The sequence below is a fragment of the Thermobia domestica genome, chromosome 2 (genome assembly GCF_964235325.1).
Source record: "Thermobia domestica chromosome 2, izTheDome1.hap1.1, whole genome shotgun sequence".
NCBI lineage: Eukaryota > Metazoa > Arthropoda > Insecta > Zygentoma > Lepismatidae > Thermobia > Thermobia domestica.
In genome coordinates, this window is record NC_137455.1 from 122,285,685 (window position 1) to 122,303,062 (window position 17,378).

The 17,378-nt window shown below is 33.1% G+C and overlaps 1 protein-coding gene across 7 annotated transcripts in view; it reads left to right on the forward strand.

The window, feature by feature from the left end:
* The window catches only part of dysc (whirlin protein dyschronic), a 708,896-nt gene that overhangs the window by 128,972 nt on the left and 562,546 nt on the right, over positions 1–17,378 (forward strand). For 6 of the 7 annotated variants that reach the window (XM_081745580.1, XM_081745584.1, XM_081745585.1 and 3 more), the window contains exon 3: positions 2,399–2,413. The exons of the other annotated variant lie outside the window; for it this stretch is intronic. In XM_081745580.1, coding sequence (XP_081601706.1) covers positions 2,399–2,413 — 15 coding nt within the window. The remainder of the gene's footprint in view (positions 1–2,398; positions 2,414–17,378) is intronic. 7 annotated transcript variants of the gene reach the window in all.

The following is a 17,378-nucleotide window of genomic DNA, read 5'->3' on the forward strand; positions in this document are numbered from 1 at the left end:
AAAAAACATCTTTAATTACTAAATTCTTTTACATTTCATATTAACCTTTATCACAACATTAACTTTTATCGCTTTCCACTTGCAGAACCTAACAGCAGCCAATTATATTGACTAAAGCAAGTAATTCGATCCCAAGTGACACTACGTAGATTTTGTGATGGATGGACAATAGATGAGAGAGCTTAATTTGGAAACCCCTATTTATCATTTCCGCTTCGTCTCAAAATATTTGTCTTTCTCATTGTCTCTGTTAATCTACAGGGTTTATAAGCATTAAAGCTTCTCTACTCATTCTGTTCCATTATTTTTCAAATTATCAAATAAGCCAACAAATTGAGAGCAGATTCTGTAAAGTGAGATGTAACTTTAATATGTTGACTACAATAGAGAAGAAGATATTAGGATACAAATACTAAAACCTGGTCCAGTCACAGGGATGCCAGAGTGAAGTTTCTCCCTGGCAAACGTATAGAAAATATTTTTGAATGGTTATCAGTTTTGTTCTATATCATGTTGCATGAGGAGTGTAAACCATAAATTTGTTATGTAATCCACCTCTTATATCTAGGTTTGTACAGTCGCTATAACAAGTAGTTGCGTTCCTGCTACGTGCTATAAAAACAAACTATAATTTTCAGTGTGATTTTCGATTAGTTACTGATCATTACTTTTCTCCTACGACAGAAAAATATTTATATTCATGTATTTGTTTTATAGCTTTGGGAAGAGAGCATATCGGAAAGAAATATACAGGTGACGGTACGTCTGGATCAGAGTCACACTGAATATAGCTTAAGAAAAGAATGGGCACTAAATTATATGTTTTATTTAACGATAAACGCTTTGTAATGTTAAAACACTATTATAGAGTTAATTGAGAGGGTAAGAACATCCGATATTCAATATTAATGAATAACAAAGGAAGGATATTAAGAATCGATGACAGCCATCCCCATTTACTTTTATATTTTACAAAAATTAAACAGTCTTAAATATATGTACTAAAGTCTTTATAGTGCCTACGTAGAAGAAAAAATCAACTTGTCTTTGGAAATATCGTATTCCTATTTGTTACAGAATAGAGACCATGAAAGGAGAAATTCTGAAAACAAAACAAAATGTTCTAGAGCAAAATAACTATAAAAGTTAAGTAAACCTTACTAAAAACAGTGAAGTGGATTACGCGAAACAAATATTTATGAATGAGTGCGATATGGATTGCCACCGTTAAAGTCATCGCTACTCGTGGAAATGTTAATGAATTTGACTCTATTGATAAGCTCAGCCAAGATAATCACTCAGGCTATCTATTGCAAGAAATATAGTTTTAAAATATCTCTTTCGTTCAAGAGATCCTGTGCGGATTAACGGACGGACGGACTTGTGCACTAACAGTACAGTCTTACAAGTTCCACTTCGTAATCCTAATAATCGTGGATCAGATATTAAGAAAAAGGCTGAGATCAGTTTCTGCATCATCTGACTAGACGCAAACTGAGTCAAAATTCTACGAAAATCTTGGCATGGTGGAACTCTCCAAAACATTAACCGAACGATAACAAGTCTCTGTCTTTGAATCAAACCCCAAATATACTGTGTGTATATTTGTTTTGTTTTGTATTTTCATCATCCTTATGTTTATCATATTTCATATCTTATCGTTTCCGTTAGCCCTAAAAGTATAACCGTGGAATGTGTACAGTCAGCGACAAGTTTTTTTTCCGTTTGGTAAAATTTACTTTGGAAATAACGGTGGAACATACACTGTTTCACCGACTTTCAAGGCTTTAACGTATAGAAAATTACATTTTTTAATTTACTGAAAACTGTACTCAAACTATCCTTCCGTTCTAAAGTTATTTATGGAACTAATTTCATCAAACGGAAGGAACTTTTGTCGCTGAGTGTACAACTCAAAAATATAACGCAACAAGAAAGAAGATATGTTTTCAAGGGTAATTTATTTTTCTGGTATGTAAATGATTTTTAAGAATTTGAAGAGTAAATGTAAAGTTAAAAACATATAGGACAACACTCGTATTAAGGTTACATAAGCAAAATATGGGCTCCTAATTAGGACTCTGAGATAATAATATTATTATTATTATTATTATTATTATTATTATTATTATTATTATTATTATTATTATTATTATTATTATTATTATTATTATTATTATTATTATTATTATTATATCATTTACTGTCATTACAGGTATTCTATCTTTTACGTAGTTCTGTAGAATCCGATCTTTTAGAGTCTATTTAGTGCAAATTTAACTTGTTTTACTAATGTTAAACACTTAATTTACCATTCCTACAATAAATACTCATGTGTTAGTGAGCTACTAGTCAAAATGTTCTATTTGGTCTATATTAATTCTGTATTAATTTCCAGTATACAGTGGACACAGTACGTATTTTGAATTTTGTTAATTAATAAATAAATTAATTAACCCTAGAACGCAGAACATGGGTCAAAAATGACCCAGCAGTAATTTATGTATAGATTTTTGTCTGCAATATTTGTTGCACAGTAGTTTTTCTCCGTGACATCTTCTATTGGTTTGTTTACTACATAAAAATAATGTATTTAAGTTTTTGGTTTTGTATTTATTTTTTACATTTTATTATATATATTTCTATACGTAGTATACATAACATGGGCCATTTCTGACCCGCGGTATATTTTAGTATTAGATTACTATTATATATTAGTATTAGTATATAATACTAATACTAATCTTTATAGTAGTATTAGATTAGTTCTTTACTATAACAAATTAGTATTTGTTTTACTAAAATGTTATTATATTTGTAGTAGTATTATTACTACTAGTCTTGTACTTTGAATTGGATTTTTTTTAGAAATATATACTCTGAACAGACTAATCTTATGGACCATGTTATGGACCCATGGACCCATCATAAAGACCCATGTTATGGAAACTAAGGTACAATTCATGTCATGCGTTTAAGGGTTAATATCAGTAAAAGGTTTTGGACTGGATTTTGTATGATGTTTGGATTAATTATTTAATTAGAATAGTATGAATCTTTTTGAACAGAAACTTTACCAACATTATTATTGCAAAATCAGTGTTTTTATCTCTTACTATTTCTAAGTTCCAAAAATCTTATCAATAGATTTGTGTCTAATTCAGTTTTCCCGTTGTGAAATGGACGATTGCTCTCGTTAAGGCTTGTATCTGACACTTTAAGTCAACCCAAGGTCCATGATGCACAAGTTATATACATTTTGTATAAATTTTCGGTTGTTGCTGCCTTAAACCTAAACTTTTTTCTCTCTAGAATTGCGTCATGACCTTCTTAAGGGCACAGACCCGTAGCTTGGGGGTTAGCCAGGCGGTCTCAAGTAATTCATATAATGTTTGTTTTCAGAAATTTATGTATTCTATCCTAAGCAGTCATTAATTCCGTTGACGGTTGGTTGGTGTTTAAAGTTCCTTTCAGAAGCGAGAGGCTATATGAGAAACGTGGGATCAGAACTACAAGAGTTTGCACCGTAAATCAAACCCCGGTCTCTCGTGCCAAAGACGCGTACGCTAGCCATGTAACCAAGAGGGAGTTCTTCTGTCTACGGTCTTGTGTGGACGCCACTGCTACACGCAACACAGAAATAGATATGCTGTGCGAGTGCTAACGGGTCCCCAATATTAAAACAACGCTATTGCCGAACAATGCTAAACTCAAGAAGTGAAATAAGCGATGCACCGTGTTGCACTAGAGAATAGAAAATATCAAATTTAGATTGGCAAGTAAAGTCTTTTTTTCTTTCTTTTCGTATTTTGTTTGATCGAAGAAACTTTAGAGCGTAACGAGCTATCGTCAATCCATTTTCCTCTTTGTGTTGTCATCTTCTGCTTTGCAGCTCCCATCATCCAACTTTTTTCTTTCTCTTTTCCTGTCTCCTTTTCTCATATCTTTGTTCCGTTGCCGTCAAACGAAACGAGACTTCGCCTAGATGAGATAAAATTTTCAAACTTTCTTTTTCTTTCGTCATTTTCTTCTTTACATTTTTTTGGTTTGTTTGGAAGACGCGTAGCTTCTCTTTTTCTGAAATAATATTTCGCTCTTGACAATCATTGGCACAGCTCCCATTCTTCCCGCCTGCTCAAATTATGGAAACTAGACACAAAAAAGTATAAAAAATTATCTTTTTTGAAATGCTGTTGCGTGTATCTCTTATTTCTATAAGGAAATGAGGTAATTTAGTTCACTCCTCCCAAATGTTTTCAATACTCGTATGTAGCAACGCGCTGGTTGTATAATGATCATTTTCCAAATTTTCCACATTTTAATCAATGAATCTTAAACGTATATATATCTGCTTTGAACCATGTCGATCAGCAGTATCAAAACTCGTGTCTATATACTACTATAATTTGTTCTAGAGGTAAGATATAATAAGGTGATCATAGTAAGAGAAATGTCTGTAAAGAGTACAGGAAAATATTTTGTACATCAGTCAGATAACTAGGAATTAAATTGCTGAGATAATATTTTTTTCTAGAAAGGTGTAGCACAGTTGCAAAATGTCGTGATCAAGCGTTCATATCCAGAAACGATACAACATAACACAAATGGATGCGCAACGATGACAAACTGAATACAAGGAAAAACTCAACGGAGGAGCAAAAACCATACAACAAGAAATAGAAATGGAAGAAATTAATACCAGAACCAGAAGAAGAACCGTATTAGAAATATCAACAGGAAACCATACTAGAAATAGACAAATACAATCTTTACTGGGACAGAATAATACTAACCGACAAAAAATCATTATAACAGGCCTTACATCATAGTAATAACCGGAGAATGAAAAAAAGGTACACCTAATAGGCATCGTAATACCAAACACAACAAAAATACAGAAAGCACATTACAGAAAAAATAAGCTTGCAGCGGTTGTAGCTCAGATAAAACTATAACAAAGGACATGATTGGGGATGAAAGCTGAGAAAACTCCATTGCATCTTACTATTACATAATCACAGTATTCTGGAGATGCATAAATGAAAGCCGAGACTTAAAATAAAATGAAGAAACAGACAAAATTGTTGGAGGGTGAAGTAGCGAGAAGGGCTTAACTAAGGGATAAGGCAGGGTTTCTCAACTTGGGGGTCGCGAGAGGGTTTTATGGGGGTTGCGAAAATAAGCGGAAGAGATAAATATAATAAGAATTTAATACCGGAAAATATTTTTAAATATTATTTTAAAGTTTATTCTAATAGGCATATTTTTATTTTTATATACATATTATTAAGAACAACAAAACATAGGTTTACTAAACATTTTCAACAGGTGCAGAGTTGTTTAAAATTCAATTTAAATGAAAGAGGTACGATATGAAACTAATAAGAACTGTATATTGAAATACCAGAAAAATACAAATGCAACAAAACCTGTGTATTGAAATACAATTAAAACTGAAACCTAATGAAGTACATGAGAATGATGAGATTTCATTAGTGCTGCAATGTCCGGTTTAATATTTGTGACGCACATTATCAAGTCGTTTAAAATACTAAATAACTTTTTACAACTGTCCAAGTTAAAAAAATAGAAATCACTTTATTTTTTTATCATATGACCCAAAGTTAACGGAGTTATGAAGTTTTAACATTTTCAAACGGCATCCATTTTCCAACAGTATGACGGATCAGATTCGATATTTGTAATATGAATGAACTGACCAAATTTGGTTTTAATCTATTCACTTTAGGGACGTTACTCTATCCACTATATACAAGAAATGAATTCTACTACTATAGATATAGATGGATATCTTGAGATCTCAGCAAAAGGTATATTAAAAATCCCACACAAGCTTATTACAAACCAGAAATTATAAGGGAGTCGCTGGCAAGAGGTGTGATAAAATGGAGGTCGTGATAGGAGTTAGGTTGAGAAGCACTGGAATAAGGAAAACGAGCACAGTGCCTCGAACATACATCGACCCTTCATCCTTCCTCGGTGACATGGAAGATGGGAACGTGGCTAAAGCTGGACGGACAACTCTCAAATATAGCGATAAAAAGGTAGACGTGATCAGTGGTGCGTAAATGGTTCATCTCATCAACAACCATGGGGCGACGAAATGGTATTCTGTCAAATATCAGATATGGGAAGTTGGTCTGGTTTGAACCCACATCGGCGCTGTTTTCTTCTGCAGCGTTCAATTTCGGCAAAAACTAGCAACGGTTCCTCAGCCAGAAGACAACCTCTTGTCTCCAAAGGTAGAAGCGTGAACTTGTGCACCTTCTAGAATTCTAAACGCAATTAGCGACGACTGCTCTGGTCGATTCCTTTTGTTCAGGTCACACGGGTGATGTAGACGTCCAATTACCTTTTAGAGATACGTGTCCAGTGAGAAAGACGTATGATTCAATGGAATGCGATAACGAAGTATTTTTTATTTTATTTTTTAATACTTTTGAAGGTGATGAAATGGAGAAATTGATTCTACAAATCCATGGCTGTCTAAGAGTATAACATTGATAAAACGTTTTAAGAATGAAATGATCCTTTTAGATTGAGTAAATAAATGTTTCCAATGTTCTGAGAATTGAATATCCAAATGAAGCAGATAGCGGGAGCAATCGCACACCTTCACATTAGTAATAATAGATGTTTGGTTTGATCAGCTTTTATTTTTATTTGAGCAATACGCATTCCCAAAGCTTTAATGAGCAGTATTCAAAGTCAACTTGACAGGTGGACATTTCACAATTAACGTAATGCACTAGTAACATCGTGGATAATAAAAGCAAGCCAAATGATTTGAAACTTCTCAATATAGGCTAACTACCAATTTAGGGTCGTATTTCAAGTGATTTCAACCGCAACCACTAGAATTGATTGCTAAAACTCTGTGAAAACCATGCTACTATTAAACAAAATCGGAGTTACGTTTAGCAAAAGTTATTGTTCAACAGACACAAACACACACAAAAGCATTTTAGGGCAAACAGTAGTTGAAATGACCGTTCTTCTCACGAGAAGAATAGTTTTATAAAAATATTTAAAGAGTATACTTGAACCACCGTTCTCTCCTTAAGTATTTGAGTCAAATTCAGATAAAAGAAAACTCAGCTTGACTCAAATGCTAACCATGTTCAAAAATGCATTTTGGACGGTGCAGCCATGCTTCTTTGTGAAAGATTTAGACCTCTTTACTCCCTTAGGATACGCATGTGATATCAAAGTGAAATGATAAAACTCAGTTCGGCCCAAGTGTTATCTACGCTTAAAAATTCATTTCAATTAGTTCAGTGGTTTTCCTGTCTTAGTGTCTTTTTATTTTGTGAGAAATGTGATAGAAATTACACCATTTTCCTCGTTTTCCTTTAGCTTAGTCGGTATAACCGAGGGACGTTAAACTCAAAAACCCTTTTTCTCTTTTAAAGCGGTTTTCAAACGCACTGGCACGAACCCACCTACTTTAAATTAGGATTTGTATACCAAATTTTATTAACATCAGTATGAAGGCTCCTGAGATACTCAATTTTTTGTTCACGTTTTAAACTCTCCTTTTCCTTACATATTTTGATGAAAGTGACAGTACGTAACCCCAGCTCCAGTCAAGTGCAAACTATATTGAATAATTCATTTGAAACAGTTCAGCCGTTTTCCTGTCACCAGGCAGACAACCTTAATATAATTTTTAGACATTGAGAACATATTATGATAAAAACACTCTTTTCTGTTCTTAAATACGGAATTTTCAAAAACGCTTGGACATGTGTCCATTTACATTTAATGAGGAGATTACTCTATATATCGTGTTTTATCTGCCTAGATTTTGAAGATCCTGAGATACTCTATTTTTGGAATACTTGTAAACCTTCCTCTACCCCCCTTAGGATACGTATTTTAATCAAAATGCCAGGTAGGTACAAATTATGACAAAAATCATTTAAAATGGTTCATTCTTATTGGTTAGATGAATTTTACAATTATACCTTCACATGTGTGTCTGTTTATGACGCAGTTCAAGCAATATCAGCAATTTCCTGCAGAGCAGAGAGATTAAAGATACTGAGGCGGTGCGAGCTCGATTCGCCTCCCATCCCTTCATATCTATGTTAATATCAAGAAACGTAAAACCAAGGGTTAGTTATTTCAAATGAAAAGCCAAAATACTAAATTTAAATTCGCTAAACCTAAGGGACTCCAAGATATTAATATATGATATTTCACCACTTTAAAGTTGAATTTTCAATAATAAAGTGTCCACATCTCGGAATCTTTTAAGTTTAGGGATATGATTTTTTTCTATTTGGATTTGTAATTTTAAATAATTAAATACTTGTTTCAGCGTACTTTGATACTTTCCTAGCCAGTAACCAGCCACCCGTTTTCCTTTCATCGCTTTTTCTTCCCGTGTAGGTCAATTGTTTAAAAAACAACGTTGGGACACATATTTAACTATTTTAAATGAAAAGTCTCAATACCGAATTGCTTGTCTCTAGACTTAAAGGATTCTGAGATATGGGTATCTTAATATAATAGCTGCAACTCCACTTCTTTTTCTCCCCACCTTTTATTTTTCTTTCGTTCTTCCAGGTAAGATATCTAAAACTGCTTAAACACTTGTTTAAATATTTTAAATGGAAAATTCAAACATTATATTTCATGTTTATAACCTGAAGGTATTTCGAGGTATGGACATGTTATTATAACCACTGCAATCTCTACCTCTTTCTCTTCCCACTGTTTTTTTCTCTTTTACTTAAATTGTCAAGAAACGCTGAGACATATTCTTTAAATGAAAAGTATAATTACCGAAATTCATGTTTGTAAACTAAGAAGTGCTTCTTAACCATTTTAATTGATGGTACACTTCACTGAATCTCCATTACATTGTGATACACTTGTTTGGTTAATAATATAAATTATAGCAATGTAAACCTGTAAGTTTCTATGAAGAAAGGACTCATTGGCATATTGAGCATTATTGTTGCTGCTGGAGCCGTTGAGTATTACCGTCTGTCTCAAAATCGATAGTAACTAGTTGTTAAATGCTTCACGATTTTTAAATTCTAAAATTTAGCGATACATCGGATGGGAACAACTGACCTAACGGATTCCGAGATTTAAAAAAATGACTTAATGTAATAATTGCTAAATTCATTGTTTTTTTTATTCCACCTCTTTTCTTCCCTTCTAGGTTAAATATTAAAAGACGTTGAGAATTTTGTCTAATTATTTCAAATGAGAAGTTTAAATACCAAATTTCATGCCTTTAACCTTAGAGATTCCAATATATATGCGTCTTGTTATAATAATAATTGCAATCCTTTATTTGCCAGTTTTTCGTTAAATTCTTTAAAAAATCCTTTTGAGTGGTACATGACATCACAAAGTCAATGCACTATCCAAATTTCAAGTTTCTAGCTTAACTCCTTCAGTGTGGGTGGCGTATATATACGCTTTCATTTTGCTATGGCTCTTTTGTATTGCGTATGGCGAATATACTTGCCCATAGTATAAGTAATGTTATCCCGGCAATATTTAGCGAGTTTGCGCTCAGCTGGTTTCAATTGTTGCTTAATTAAAAGAAGAAGACGAAAAAAAGAAAGAAATTAAAATAGAGTTTGGACTTCGTCAAATATACTTTTCATTCTTTGTTTTGTTTGAGAGCAGACAGTACAGTAATGGCTTCAAAACGATATTCCAACTATGCTGACATCGGGGAAGAGTTATCAATTAGTGATTTTGATGTAAATTATTTTGAAACAGATTTAGAATCAACATCCAAAGTTCTCAAAAAAACTACACTTTTTACAGCGGTTCGCATCTGAAAATTACGCACTGAAGGGGTTAAGCAGTTTGAGCAAGGGGTTGATCGGTCAGTGTGAACTTCGTTCAACGACTTAAAAAATTAAGGAGGTTCAGGTTTTCACTTCTATATATGTAGTTTATTTGTTGAGCAGTCCAGGATTACACCGAAAACTGCTGGTAATATTTCGATACAATTTCCGCTGATCAAATGAGATATTCCCAAGGAAGATTTATACTTATAAAATACTAGAAACAAATTAATAATTAATTAATTAGTTATTTAAAAAATCAACAATTCCTGCAATACCTGAGAAAATAGCCCAAAATGTGATGCAACCAGAAATTCAACGAATTAAGGTGGGTTGCCTATAACTAAAGTGTTGAGTACATCTTTGTAGTCCTCTTCTTCCAAATGGTTTAAAACTGTTTAGGTCATTGGGGATAACATGGCTGTTTATATGCTGCTCTTGTTCAACTTTCGTTAGAATATTATCACTTCTTCTGTGATTGGTTGCCCACTACGAAAAGCATTCCAACATTTGTTTTGCACATCTACTAGCCTAAATTGTCAACTGGGGCCGCGGTGGCTCAGTCGTCAGTTGCGTGTTTGTGGCCTATGAAGTAGCACGTCTTTCGCTGGTGCTCTGTCCAGTGTCTTACCGTGCGAGTGACATTGAATGTATTATACTTTGTATTTGATTGGAATTTACGCTTTATTTGGTTCTAATATCTTTCAACCTGTGGTGAATAGTGAGCTTTATTTAGAATTACAATATGTCTATCAAACGTGTGAATACAATAAATTAGGATTCCGTGCGATTCCTAACCGTCCCTCCACAATCAAAATCCATGAGTTTATTCAAAACACGTTTCAGTTAAAGGAGGAACAAATACTAAGTCTCGAGTTGGATATTATCGTAAATGTGTATATATTAAGTTATTGTCGAATTTGTGTGACAAACTCTTATGAGCACATGGTGATAGCTAATTTTCAAGACGATAGTGGAACATACTTCTTCTAGTTGTATCCTGATACTGTGTTAGATTTTTTATGTTTAATAAAATCATCGTTCTTGCTGTACTCTCCTAGAAATTTCTTCTCTAATTCGGGCTATCCACCGTCACTTGCGAATCTACATTTTGGAAATTTCCGCTGTCTCCAATATTAGACAATGAAGTCCTTCAGTTGTGTGGCCTTCAGTTATGTCCTGTAGATTAAACAAGACAAATTATTTCAGTTTAATAATTGGTTTAATGAGAAAGTGGGAGGAAACGACAGGAACCTCAAGAAAACACAAGACACACACTCTCATATGGCTTGTGATCGGAACAAGAGCCCTTTGCACTAGAAGTGAAATCTCTATCATTGAGCTACCATACCCCTCTCTCAATCTCAAATAGCGTTTCTCAGTACTAGCCATATATGTTGTAGTGGCACGAAAAAATCTCCCACACATGTTTGGACTAGCTTTTAGACATGGTATTCGTCAAATTACTATCAAATCTATAAGAAACTTGAACCTAAGATACGGTAAGATTTTGTTTCTATACTGCTATGGATAAAATAATATTGTGTCATCCGTTCCCAACTAGAACTGAATAGAGACTTTCTGAGTGAGTATGATATCGCTTCAGTTACAGTTACACAAGTCATTTGCTAGTTTAACAGAATATATACATCCACATAACATCCAAGCAAGTAGCCGCATGATTTTCTCTCAGATTGTTATTGCATCCAATAACTTTGAAGATATGAGAAGGATTATTAGAAGACTTTATATTCCTTTAAAATTGTTTTGTATTACTACGATTTTGTGGGCAAGTGTCCAAGGCAATAATTTTCCTATTTCTATTGAAGCAAATTTCCTTGCTTCCACGATACTTTGCCAACAGAAATTTTCCTCTTTGACAGAAATCAGAAGCTAACATTTTTTTACGAGATGAAGAAAAGTGAATCAATAATTGCTTCTATTTTGAAAACATATTGTATGTGTATCATACCATCATTTGAAAAAGAAAAGTTATATGCAGTTGTATGAGAAGCAAAATAAAAGTTGCAAAACGAAAAGAAACAATTTGGCAGTAGTAAAATAAAAGATAAATGTTTGAAGACAATTTCCCAAAATAATATTCAATTTTTTCTGTAGAAATAATTAGCTTTATACATAATTTAAGACCATAATTGGAAATCTCTTTCCAAAACGTATCAACAGTCTTGGATAGAATAGAATTAAATATTGGGTGTTATTCAAACAATAAGGTTTTCTATACTTTCGTACGAATGTGCCATAGAAAGTTTTTTTTTTTTTTTTTTTTTGAAATGATACGAACTCAATCCATGACCTTTCCTCTAACACCACCAAGTCAAAATTTATTCAGTCGATGTTTAAATTTCGTTAAACCTTACCTAGTATGGTTTGAAAGGGAGCCATTTCTTTAAAGAAAAGGAAATGTATAATATTGCCTCTGAATAGATTACTGCGAAGCCACTTAAAAGAATCGATGTACAGGTCTTCTTCCAAAACTTCTTAAGATTTTTCAGCAATTGATCTAATGAACTTTTTGATACTTTTTCGATGTCATTGAAATATTCACAACAAAAAATTCCGTAGCGTAAATCGTAATATGTATTTTTTAGTTTAAGAAGAAATTTAAACCTATGACCATCGTTCATCTCAGACATGTTATTGGAAATAAAATTGTTGTACGAAATGATTAACGTTTCATCATATACCACAATATAGTGCGATGCAATTACTCACCAAAGTAACTTTAAAATACGATTCCGCACAATATAATGCTTGTTTGGCAAATAACAGGTGCCAACAATATTGTTCTATTGCTTGACTGATAATCTGAATAAACCCGTACCTGACTGCAAGGGTAAGGAGAAACGTGAAAATATTATAGGGTTCGCCATATTTTTCTACTGTTGTTTGGCACAATTTTCAGAAGCAAGAAAATTTTAAATAAGATGTGTTTCCTACCTCACTGTGTGACTGCAGGTTTGACTCTTGATGAACCAACAAATGTAAACAATGAAAAGTTTCACTTGTGCCGGCTCTAGATATCTTGCATTGGTGGAGTTACAGGCAAAAATGTTTTACTTGGTTTTTATTAACATGATGTGGAATTTTTCGGTATCTTTTAGTATGTAGTGATTTCAAAATACAAGTTAGGTTAAAAAAAAACTTTTTTCTAAAAAGAATATTAACCAACTTCAACAAAAGTGATAAAAAGCAGAAAATAATAATAATAAAACTATAGTAATAATAATAACAAATATTTCATTACTACTATCTATAAAAACATTTGAAGTCAGTACCAGTCTAACAAATTAATGATTTATAAAAATTAGTAGCAAATTGATTTTATACAGAGGTTGATTCATTCATATTAAGCCGAATTTTAATGTGTTGTTTGTCTAGGAAATGGCATGTTTCCATCACTGGTTGTGTTCGTTCTGCAGTTATCTCTAGTGACTATTCTTAGTCATCGAAGTTTCCATTGCAGGAGATTGCGTTCCAGTTGGACTATGGGTATTGCATCCCACTCTTCATTACAATCTTTCCACAAGCCGGAAATTGTGCAAACTCTACGATGAGACAGACGTCTCTTAGGGAATCCGAAACCACAATAGTCCACTGGGTTGGCATCAAAATTCTTGACAGGAATGTCAGAGAAGAGAATTGTGGAAATTTCCAGTTTTCTTTTCCATATAGCAATATAATTGCAGCGATATTTTCGTTGTGTAACTGGATGCTTTGTGTGGGTGAGCAGTGCAACTGGTTTACGTCTTGTTCATAGATACATGCTAGGGTTTCATGCTGGTACATTTCAGTGAGGAAAGAGTTTTGATTTTGACGTTTAGCTCCACCTTTCGGAGACGCAGTTTGTCCCAAAGTTGAAAAATTAATTTAAATTATGTTGCACTAAATATTCATAGGTCAATTCACAAGTTCCAAACAAAATGGCGCGGGCATAAGTCCGAATCCTCTTGCACTAAATTTTATGTTGTTACAAAGTAAATAAGTTGAAGATAGTAAATACGCCAGGTATGTCCACACTTTATAAAAATTGAGCAAAAAAAAGAAAATAAATTTAAAATGTCACGGTATTAAATAAAATGATTGCACGAAATGGGAGTTCCAAACAGTCCATCGAATCCTGCCGCAATCTTGTCTCGAACCCTTTCGATGAGAGCTAATTTCATCTTCACGAAAGAAAAAAACATCTGTTTTTAATTTAATATGTTTCCATAATTCTATTTTCCTGGAAATGACAATAAGTATATATCTAAAAGAGAATGTGTGTGTGTACTAGAAAAGACAACCAACAATGGATACAATACGTTAGTTAACATGTGTATTTTCTTATATACACAGTACATAAATTAATAACATTTTATTCTAGAAGAAAAACCGTCAGTTGCTATTGAGCATCCAATGACAGAAACAATAGTACACTTTCGTTTTTGATTTTCTCGGAAACTACACTTGAGAATTCACCCTAAATCATATTGTTTAGTTCAGCTCGATATAATCTATCGACGGATATAATCTTATCTTTCGACAATATTTTGGTTAAACAGAAATTAAAATTTAATAAGTAATGGTAATCTTAGTTACTATCTCATTAACCATACCATGTATTGTCATCTTCTTAGTGATATAATGAAGAGCATAACGAGGGTATATTTCATGACCAGTTTCACCTGAATATGTGGTATAGTTCTCATGTGGCATCAATTTTCAGGTTTACGAAAAAAAAAAATCTCCATTTTCTCGAAGACTACGCAAGAGTTTTTATATTCACTTATGTTTTTGGTCAGACCATTAAGAGCTTTGACGGTTATAAGTCTCATCTAAAAGTCTCTATTTTTCATTAAACGCTAATAATCTGGGCGTAGCTGTAGCGCTTACCTCTGGCACGCGTAGCTCCTGGTTTGATCCCTGCTTCCGTCAAGGAGCTTTGTGGCGCGTGAATTTTCTCGTGGTTCTCCCGTTTCCTCCCACTTGTCATGATTCCGTCATTATAATCTATATCGTCACCGCAACCCTTAGTCTTGTGCATAATGTCAGTTTAATAATAATAATAATAATAATAATAATAATAATAATAATAATAATAATAATAATAACAATAAGCAGAAGAAGAAGAAGAAGAAGAAGAAAATTTTTACTGTTTTTTCGGACAACAGCACTTCTTTAATTCCGCAGAATACATGGTGTTAATAAGTCGGTAAGATCACAAAATACACAACATCTGAGCAACTCGTGCATTAAATAATTAAAGATTACATCTTCATAATAATCGTTCTCAGTCTCGTTACGTATATTACACTGTCTACTTTGTACAACTGTCGTTAAATTTGATTGGGCCACTCCCTGTGGTTTTCAATTTGTGGATCAATTCGGTGCTTTGGGTTTACGCACTGTGTGGCGTCGATTAATTTTGGTCACAGCACACGTATCTGTCTGGCTGTAGCCTTCGAGGGCTCACAGAGCAATGTTTTACACTCTCATTCACGGCATACGGGGAGAAGAAAGACTGTACATTTCTGTTTATTCACGTGGGCCTTCCATTTCATTGATACAGTAGCTTATTTTCATCTAAATGGTGTCCCCGTAATTTGGAGTACTGTAACTACTACCTTTTGATATCTGCGGAGCTTACACTGCAAATATTTTCTAATTTATCCATTCATGTCAGACCTACCTAAGACTCCTAAATTTTCTGTTTTTACTGAATACTGATCATTTTTGAAACGTTTGTAAGACTTTTTTCATCTTCCCCGTCATTGTCGCTAAAACGCTAAAAAATCATCTGTTGACATCAGCAAAAATCTTGATTTCCTTCAGCTTCAAGAAACAAGCAAAATGCGTAATTTTATGCTCTTTCCTTTTAGTGTACAGTTCTGAATTCTTTTACCTTTCTATCACCTCTCCCTCTATCCAGATATTATTCTACAGACTAAAAAAGTAACTTCAATGTTAACTCTTAACTGCACTGGTGGGATATTTAAATATCAAACGGCTCTCTTTAGCAACGTACATTTTCTCGTTGTAGACTGAACAATTTGTTGTTCCAAGGGAAGTATTTACAAGGAACATCAAGGAACATCATAACATTTTTCCTGATTATGTATAACCATATCTGCCTCTGTTCCGAGCAATATAACTATTACTACAAGATTTATAGTGTAATGTTAATGTGGGGTTTTCAGATACTCCACCAGCAGACAAACGTAACATTTTTTTACCAGTACAGTCAAGGGTTAAGACTGTAAGGTTATTTGAAACAGGTAACATGTACAGATTACTATGCTAATATGAGATAGCGTAAATTGTGTGAAAGTTAATGTCTTAAAAAGCATTTGTTCAAAATTCTTTCATTTTATAAATTTGAAAATCTGTTAACCCTAAGCTAAAATGTAATACCTACATAGTTTATTACTATCACTAAATTGTAACTAATGCTTGTCCCAAGTATTTGTAATGCAAAATAGTTTCTTGTGACACAGTTAATAGGTATATTCACTAGTATATTACTAGTAAAATAAGTTTTATATTAAGATGCTTGGTTTAAATCTCGTCTTTCCATGATACAGAACTTGTGACAATAATCCTTATAAATGTGTAAATGTTGTTATGAACAATAGTCTGGTACGGAAGATATCTCTTCTTTTATGGCCAGACCTCAGACAGATTTCTAGGCAGTTAAGATATAACCTAAATGGAGGTCACTGTGAAGACATGTATTTTTAATTTAAAAGAAAGAAATATTGTAAAAAAAAAAATAAAGGTGAAAAAGTCTTCGGAAAATATACAAGTTTAAATTTATTTTATTTTGTGTGTTATCATAGAACATTCATTGGGTGAATCACATCTTAAGTAGTTCAATAACCATATATTCTGACGAACTTAGGGCAAATATGTAACTAACTGTCTAACAAAAATACCTGAAGTTGGAATAAATGTTATAAACCTCAATGATGTGAAACGTACTAGTATAGAATAATAATAGTAACGCATTAAACAAATAAACACCATTTTATATCTTATAAGCTGACCTACAATGCCAGGATTTAACACAAAAACTTCATATTAAGGAAACAAAGGTACCTCAAAAATTTTATCTCTTTCAATTTATTTTACTATTAGCTGTACTATATCTATAGCATTAAAAAAACATTTATGCTCGTAATTTTTTGAAAGGCCTTCGTACAAAATCGACTCCTTTGTGGCCAAATGGCTTACGAGCATGTTTTCTGCGAGTGTGGTTTTAGGTTTGATCCCTGTGTGTGTACTTGCTTAAGATTCAAGCCTGTGTAGTGATTCGAATCACAACTCCCCGATTAATCAATCCTACTTACAAGAATATGGTATACTTTGGATGGAAATTCAGAACTATTTAAAAAAAGATTTGAGCAACAGTTATTTGTACACAGTTATACATATTCAATTTAAATTTAAATGTTTTATCTTTTACCATGCAAAATTAACACAATAGTAGAGGCCATGATTGTTTTACACAATAGTAGGGGCCAAGGGTAACATAGCATGGTG